Source organism: Tenrec ecaudatus, chromosome 6 (assembly GCF_050624435.1).
Source record: "Tenrec ecaudatus isolate mTenEca1 chromosome 6, mTenEca1.hap1, whole genome shotgun sequence".
In the NCBI taxonomy this organism is placed as follows: Eukaryota; Metazoa; Chordata; class Mammalia; order Afrosoricida; family Tenrecidae; genus Tenrec; species Tenrec ecaudatus.
Window position 1 is genome coordinate 77,332,989 of NC_134535.1, and position 9,042 is coordinate 77,342,030.

Here is a 9,042-nt window from a genome sequence, read left to right on the forward strand (position 1 = left end):
CTTATATAAAAAATAAAATGAGAACTACAGAGAAGAAAATCACAAAAGCAATGATAGAATATCATAAAAGAATAGATAAAGGAATACTTTTATCCAAGTATCTGGTAACAGGAGCGATTTTGCTACTTCTGACTGTATATACATTTTTTCTGAATCATGAAAAGTCATGTTACTCATGAGCTCTGATGTCATTCTATAAAAACATAAACCTTGTAGTAGTTTTCATTTGACCCTTCAAGTTTTCTCTACATTTCAAAATAATCCTCTCATGTACAGGATACTGTGATTTTTATCTCCCTTTATTGAAATGATTAAAAAACAACATTTCCTTTAACCATCACTCCAAATCCTAACTTTACAAACTCTCAGAATATCCTCAGCTCGGTTGAAATAGATATGCCTTTTTAATACAGTGCTTTCAAAATTTTCAGAGGCAGATATGCCAAAGCAGGATCTATGAGATTAATAATCCTTAACTGTAAAAATAATTTTTAAAAATAATTTTAAACACTAAGTTCTTACAAAATATTGTCTTGTAGGCTAAATAAATCATATGTCTGAAATTTGCATGCTTTCCAATTTAATAAATGTAGATAATTGCTCTTGTGATTTATGGAGTGCAAATTAACAATATCACTGAACTATTTAATAGATATTTAACAGCTATTATATAAGAATCACAAAACCTCATACTTTTAGAGTATAGCCATTCCATAGCGCTTTTGAGTTGTAATATTTACAGGAGCAGATTGCCAAGTTCAAACGGCTACATTTTGCATTAGTCAGACATGAACCATGATCATAATGATTTGGAACCAATGCAATTGCAACACCTGATTTGTTTATTTTTTATCACAGGAAATTAGGTTAAGCAAAAATATTTGGGTTTTAAAAGCAACAAGAATTTCAAAATACTTTTAAAAAACATTCTTAAAACTGTAGTAGAAAACGAAATCAGATTTGTGCTATTGTTTGTTTCATTCCCCACCCCCACCCCCATTAGGATGGGCACCTAGTCTCTGCCTGATGCTGTTATCCCGCCATACTGTCTCAAAGGACAGTGTCCCTGCTGCTACCAATTTTTCCTGCTTTGCCAATGGGTTCATTAGTAAAGTTTGAACTGAGTCACAAAGGATTCTGTACCTTATTCATCCTGGTGATCCCAGGGCACCTCTGGAAAACTGAGCAGAACATAAATAGCATTGTTTTTTTTTTTAGTACAAGAAGTGAACTCCCAGCTCAGAATTTGCAGAAAAAGTACTTTTCTTCTTCCTTCCATTAAACTTTCTTCCTATCATGACACAGATCAAAGAAAAGAGTTTCTTAAGTTTGAAATAACACAGTGTATCCAAGGAGAATTATTCTGATATGAAAATGGGAAACAAGAGGGACCATTGCATCTCCAGGAGACGCGTAGAGAGTAAGTATCCGTTGATGACAGTGTCTGAGCAACGCACAGTCATGCTTCTGCACCGCTACCTTGTGAAACACAATATGAAGCTGCCCGCAAAAATCATGAAAAAATGATCACAACTGTAAGTGACATAAGGTAGGTAGGGAAATTAACTTCTTTTGAGATGTAAGGTAAAGAAATATCTGTTGGCATTGTCTTCTGTACTATAATTACTTAAGATTGCTTTAGTATTAGATAAGTTATTCAACAGAAATTTCTCAAATGGAGTGTATAGTTGGAGCTGTGTCTATACATCCAGGAGCAGTCAGCCATGCAGTGCAATGTGAGGGAGGAGCAAGAATATAGCTGCCAAGTTCCTACACTGTAGACCCTTTAAAATGGTCCAGAGCTCGCGAGTTGAGCTTTATTCATCTTTAGCCTCTCTCTCGGAGTATTGATGGCATAGTGTTTAAAGCTCTTGGCTTGTAACTAAAAGACTGACTGGACTCAACAGCTTCTCGACCGAAGGAAGGTGTGGCAGTGTGCTTCCTTAAGGTTTTCTGCACTGGAGACCCTCGGATCCAGTTCTACTCTGTCTTACAGGCCCTTTGTGACTCAGACTTGACTTGAAGGAAATGCATTGGAATTGAGTATCCTTTTCTAAATTGTAAATATTTATTTTATGATAAAAAGTAAAATATGAATGAATAATTCAGTCCTTCCTGGGTTGTTATTAGTCCAACAAAAGTGTTCCCTTAATGCCTAATTGAGACAAGTTACTCTAAATAGAGTAATTAGTTAGAGAGCAGACATGCATAAATGTAATAAGATAGGAAGCAGAAATGCATATATATGTATTTTCCCTCACAAAGGACTGTACAGAATTAGCAAAGATTTCACTAAGGCATTTTTTGATCAGGTACTTTTGTGGAGAAATTTGAAAATGATGAAAGCAAGGATATTAATACTTTGTTTTATCAAAGTCTTCACTACTTATTTAACTGTCTGTGATCCTCAGGCAATTGAGGGAGAATTCATTCTTAGATAAACAAATAAAACATAGTATAAACACATTATTTTAACCACAAGGAGAAAAACCATTAATACCTTGATTTCATCTAACAACGGAAATATAGAATTTGTGTGAGAGAAGGAGGAGTAGATGGAGATGAGCAACCGCATGAAGTTTCGAAATAAAGAGCATTTTTTTCTTTCATTGTGTTAGCTGCTTATTAGTGTGAGGCACTAGCAAAGAAAATAGTTTAGGTAGTTTATGGATTTTGGGGAAAATTTCAATTTTATTGTAGAGTAAGTGTATTTCATAAATGGTAGCTCTCCAATGTTGACCAGTGTACTTTCTTAGGATCACCATCATAACCAGGCCTGGCCTGCACGCTTTCCTCTACGAAATTTTCATTCATAACATTTGTCTTCTGTGAAAGTTTCCATATTGTTCTTATGATACTTTTACCCCAAGAAGGTCCTCACCATTATCCCTCAGCAATGCTACAAAGATTATAGCTGGAGAAAAGGAGGCTTTCTTTCTTTCTTTCAAACCCACAGGTCACATGTAATTACCAGGAAGTGTTTTAAAGCAAATTGAATGAAAAGTCATTCCTAAACAGAGTAAACGGTATCTCCTGGGAAGATATTTCTTTCCATTAAGGAGACATATCAGGGCCTCTAGAGATTCTGGTTTCAGATGAACGCATTTTCATAGCTAACATTATATATCATTAGTAGTGGCTAAGGATGTGTTATTTCTACATAATTATAGAGTCTGAAGAATATGAAGGACTTCAGAGAGTTCATGAACAGTGGAATCATGTTATTTTGAGAAACGTTTTGAAACCCCCTCATATATAGGACTCCTTACGGAAGAAAATAAGTTAGATAATATTTTAACCATCTTTCAATTGTGTCTAAATTATCATGTAAGTATATAAATTGATTACATGTGCTATATGATTTCTGGGCGAGCATTGATGTAAGGTAGCGGTGCTCATAATCAGAGTGGGAAAACAACTTTTCTTACTTGCCTATACTGTCCTAAAACATAAATATGCTTATTAAAATATTTATCCACCCATCACATTCCCCGCCATCTGGCTAACCTTTATTAGATTTGACTAAGCCTGATAAATCGGTGTTTTTTATAAAGATCCTTAATATTCTGATTCAGAAAGTTCCACATATTAAATAACTTAGTTAAATGCATGCGTTTCTAGAAGAAACTGAATAGAATAAAAATAGAATAGAAAAAAAGAAGCAAGGAGGTGAAGAAGGAAGAGAGGGAAAGGGACAGGAAGAGGGAAAGGAGAAGGAGGAAGGGAGGTAAAAAAGAAGAAGAAATGCTACATGAATAACTCCGGTGACTATGGCTGGAATGCAGTAGAAACAGAATGGCATTTTTTCCCCACTGAAAAGAGCTTGCATCATATATTCCAGTATCTATGTGGTAGCAAATCCTTCCGTAAAGTTCACAAGCTTTAATAGAAAGGAGGAGAGAGACGTGTCCAGTTGTTTCATTCTTCAGGAAGGTTCTTTAGAGAAAGAAAGAAGATGTCAGAATGGAGCATGCTATGAAATCAGGGTACATAGCCAGTCCACTTGAGGAGACAGACAAAGGGAGGTTGAGGGTTTATGCGAAAATAGTATGGGTCGTGGGGACAAACTTCCCTTTTGTCAAAAATTTGCCTATACTTTTGGCAAATGTTTGCAGAAAGACCCAAATAGGAAAACAAGGGAATCCATTCTATTCTCCCTTTAAATTACATCATTGTACGAATAACTTTATCTGTGACGTCAATATTATGCAAACCAGGGTGGCTATTGACTCTGTTCCATTTTTTCAGATTGCATTTTATTAAAGACCCCATATATGTCACAAATAGGCATTTTAGGATGTGGAAAGCAGTCTTTACTGTGGAGAAGTTTAGAGAAGCACACTGTAGGTTATAACACAATGCAATGAAATCGAAAATGTAACAATCAGCCAGTGCTTTAAAACATGGTGCAGCCTGATCTCACATCTGTAGGGTGAGAAGCTGAAGGTGTTCCTCCACAACTGATCCCAAATGTCAAATCATGACACTAATAAGCATTAGCCGGTCAAAAAAGAATAGAATTATTCAGTATGCTAATAAATATTACATGGAATAAATTCATTATGAAAATATTCATTGTTAGTAGAACTTAGTGTGTGAAGAATAACGGTAAGGAAGTAATGACAGTTGAGACAGGGGAGATTCTTGACATTCTTTTTGTGATTGGTCTTGCAAGACATTTAAGAGACATGGTGCTTGAACCGGATATAGTGGCACTGGAAGACAACAAGGCTTGGAGGGTGGGGTAGGGCAATGACTCGATTTTAAGAATATAGATTATGCGTGGGCTACAAATGTGTAATGAAAGACCAGATTGTGCTTTATTCTGCTGTGTACACAACCCTATGAATTGGAGCTAACTAGATGGTGCTTACCAATAATAGCAAATGCAAATGTAGTCAGCCATGAACACTTACTAATAGTTCCTATGGGAAAAGGTTTGGTCTATAGATTTCTACAAATGCATAATAATTTAGTCAAAACCACTTTTGCATAGAGTAGAATAAGATGTATAAAAAAGAAATCATGCAGGGAGAGGTCTCAAGATAGCATACTAGATGAACAGTAAAATAACTGCGCAGATCATTTAGAACAAGAGATCTCAGGTGAGGCGTAAGCAAGAATGATGGCAGGGAACCCCTGCTGGGATGTCAGGCAAGAAGAAAACTAAAATGTACTTTGCGCCAAGAATAATGATGTCATTGTAGAGAAAAGGGTGGGGATTGAATGAGAGTAAGATTATGATGAATCCAAGCCTATATTGAGCAGGAGTAAGATAAGGAAGTAAACAAACTGTTTTCCATGGAATTTAAAACACAATGTAAACGAATCACAGCCCAGAAAATTATAATGTGTGATATTAATGTAGTTCTACCTTCAAGGGCTTTTAGGGGTAAAGGGCCAGACTCAACTAATTGAACGACAGCAGGAAAATACATGAAGATATCACTTTTCATAAATCAGTGAACATGTATTCATACACACATGTAAAATAAGGAGCCCGGGTAATGACATGGGGTCAGCATTGGGCTGTGAACCACAGGTCGGTGGCTCAAAGCCACAAGCTATTGCAAGGGGAATGGGATGCTTTCTCTTGTCTCTGAAAGTGTGAGAAGCAGCTCTGCTCCGTCCCTTAGAATTACTGTGAGTCGGAAGCAGCTCAATGGCAGTGAATTTAGGTAAACTAGTTATATAGGCACCCATAAGTATGCTAGTGTTAAGAAGAAAAGATATTAAGCAGAGATTGATAAAGAAACAAGTCTCAGGGTCTAGTGTTTTGTACTGTCATTGTCATGTGCTTGTTGTTCAGATGAGAATAATCTTAATTTTCATATAATCCTTTGATATACAACTGAAGATAATTCACGTTCTTCATTACCTACTTATGTTCTATATTTAAGATTCATGTCAGACAAAAGAATTTTAGTATCCAGGGAGTGACATTATTTTTCTATTTGTAAATTCAATCCACATAATATGTCATAAATATTAAGCTATGCTTGTATATTTTGAAGGTCAATAAATGATTATAGATAAAGTTGGATGGTTTTACAATAAGATGAAACTATTTAAAGATCTCAGCTCCCCAGACTACATGTACGATTCAGGAAGAGGATGGGAAGACAGGTGGTATTCATCATGATGTTAAGGGAGAAAATAAATGTGTTTAACTTTGTCTGACTTTTTTGTTAATATAAATCCATTTATTTGGGGGCTCTTACAACTCGTCTAACAATCCATCCATCAATTGTATCAAGCACACTTGAAAATATGTTGCCATCATTTTCAAAATATTTTATTTCAACTTGAGCCTTTGGTATCACCTCCTCTTTTTTCCTTCCCTCCCCCTCCCACCCTTGATAAATTTATCAAGTTTGCCTGACTTTTATATACAGAGCTACTCTGTACTATATAATTTGACTAGATCGCTCCTCCTAAAGTCTCTTTGATTTTCATATACAGATCGGGCAGCCATCAACTGTCAATGATGAGGAATCACACAGTAATAACAACATTCATCCTGCTGGGGTTGACAGATGACCCCAAAATGAAAGCTCTGCTGTTTACGTTTCTATTTCTCACTTACTTATTGAGTGTCACTGGGAACCTGACTATTATCACCCTCACTCTGGTGGACTCTCACCTTCAGACTCCTATGTACTTTTTTCTTAGAAATTTCTCCTTTTTAGAAGTCTCATTCACCACTGTCTGTATTCCTAGATTTCTTTACAGTATATCAACTGGGGACAATACTGTTACATATAATGCTTGTGCAAGTCAAATATTTTTTGTGATTCTCTTTGGAGCAACAGAATTTTTTCTCCTGGCAGCTATGTCCTATGACCGCTATGTGGCCATCTGTAAACCCCTTCATTACATGACCATCATGAGCAACAGAGTGTGTATCATCTTAGTCCTCTGCTGTTGGGTAGCTGGTTTGATAATCATTGTACCCCCCCTTCTCTTGGGGCTCCAGCTGGACTTCTGTGATTCCAATGCTATTGATCATTTTAGCTGTGATGCAGGTCCCCTCCTTAAGATCTCCTGCTCAGATACTTGGGTAATAGAACAGTTAATCATACTCGTGGCTATCTTTGCACTCATTATTACGCTCGTGTGTGTATTTCTGTCCTACGCTTACATCATCAGAACAATTCTAAGATTCCCTTCTGCCCACCAAAGAAAAAAGGCCTTTTCTACCTGCTCATCCCACATGATTGTGGTTTCCATAGCTTACGGGAGCTGTATCTTCATCTACGTAAAGCCTTCTGCAAAGGACGAAGTCGCCATAAATAAAGGGGTTTCGGTGCTCACAACGTCTGTTGCTCCCTTATTGAACCCCTTCATCTACACCCTGAGGAACAAGCAAGTGCAGCAAGCATTCCATGACTCCTTAAAGAAGATTGCCTTTCTCTCAAAGAAGTAAACGATTTGATAAGCCAGAAGAGGGAAATGAAAGTAGAAATTACCCTAAATATGTTTGCCACAACTTCTAATTTATTTCATTGCCTTCCGCGTGTAATTTAATCATATGAATTTTATCAAAATCTTTTAGTTGTACATCTATTTTTTGTTATAGTCAAGTTCTCCTTGTTTCAGGCTAATACCATACATAATGATTTCCCTTACTATGAATCTCAAAAACATATTACCAAGATAGTAATGTTATCTCGGAAGAAGTATGACCAGAGTGCTTCTTAGAGGCCAGAGTGGTAAGACTTTGTCTTACATGCTTTGGACATTTTGTCAGAAGAGACCACTCCCGGAGAAGGTGAGCATGCTGGGGAAAGTAGAGTAGTGCGAAAAAAGATGGTGTCAACAAGCTGGATTGGCAGGTGACTGCAGCAATGGGCTCAAACTTAAGAGCGTTTATGAGGAAGGCACAAGATTGGGTGGGGTTTCATCCTGTTGTGTGTAGGCTCCCTACACATGAAACTACTCATGGACTCCGAACAGCAACTTCTAACCAGTGAGTCACTTTAGACTGCACGTTGACTTGCTAAACACAGGCCAGCAACTCAAAACCACCACATGCTTAGAAGGAGAAATATGTGAGTTTCTATAAAGTTCCATAAAGAGTGAAGTCTTGGAAACCCACAGGGCCAGTTGTACTCTGTTCTATAGGGTCTTTATGAGTCAGAAATGACTCAATAGCAATGAGGTTGAGGGCTATTTATTTACTTTTTTTTTACTTATTTATTTTTTACTAATACTGTAATATTTAGTGTGATTCCAGAAGTTTGAAATTGGAGCTTCAATTCAAAATCCACTCCTCCAAACACTTATAGTTTCCATTCATTTTACATATTCAAGAAAATATTTCATCCACATATAATCTCAGTTCTGACAACCTCCTGCAGTCTTAAGCTGTCACACAGAAGTAATTCTTTTTCTTCAACCCAATTAGCATTCTGAGGAACCAATTGGTCAGTTGCAGCGTGAAGAAAGGACCCAGCGTTCTGTGGGGACTAAAGAGTTGGGAAATAGCCCGCGGACGTGCGCAGAGCTGAAGAGAGCGTAGCATTCAAAGGAACATTGTTCACATGAGGTTTTGCTTTTTCTCCCCCTAAGAAGCAAGACCTAGCCAGCAGCAGTTTCAAAAACAACTGATATTCCTTAAATTTCCTGTAAATGTCAAAGGAGTAAGGAAAGTGCTGCCTGACATTTTCATACCCTCTATTAGTACTCTAATTCTGACTTCCCCACAGTTAGTCTGAGAAAGGATTGCTTTTCAAGGAGTAAAACAATTCCCTGCTTGATCACATTGACCAAAGTATATTCTAGCTGAGATAGATCTTAGTGTCTCCACAAAAAGAGACCGCTCCCTCTGCAAATCACAAACCATCCCAGTCCATGGCTCTCTCCTGGGCTCTGATTAAGAACATCACCACCACTCTAGATCTCTGCTGACTTCTCCTGGACTCATGAATCTGCCTCTCTGCATAGTTCCTATCAGCAAAACCAAACAATACATGATCTGTTGTGTTTGCTGTACTTTAGTATGGTCAAGGTTCATTCCTCTTATGGTATTGTCAGTAATTC

The 9,042-nt window shown here is 37.2% G+C and overlaps 1 protein-coding gene across 1 annotated transcript; it reads left to right on the forward strand.

The window, feature by feature from the left end:
- The first annotated feature begins 6,484 nt into the window (after positions 1-6,484).
- LOC142450934 (olfactory receptor 6C2) lies at positions 6,485-7,426 on the forward strand. The gene has a single exon (XM_075552869.1). It carries the CDS (start codon positions 6,485-6,487, stop codon positions 7,424-7,426), a length of 942 nt encoding a protein of 313 aa, XP_075408984.1.
- The last annotated feature ends 1,616 nt before the right edge of the window (positions 7,427-9,042 follow it).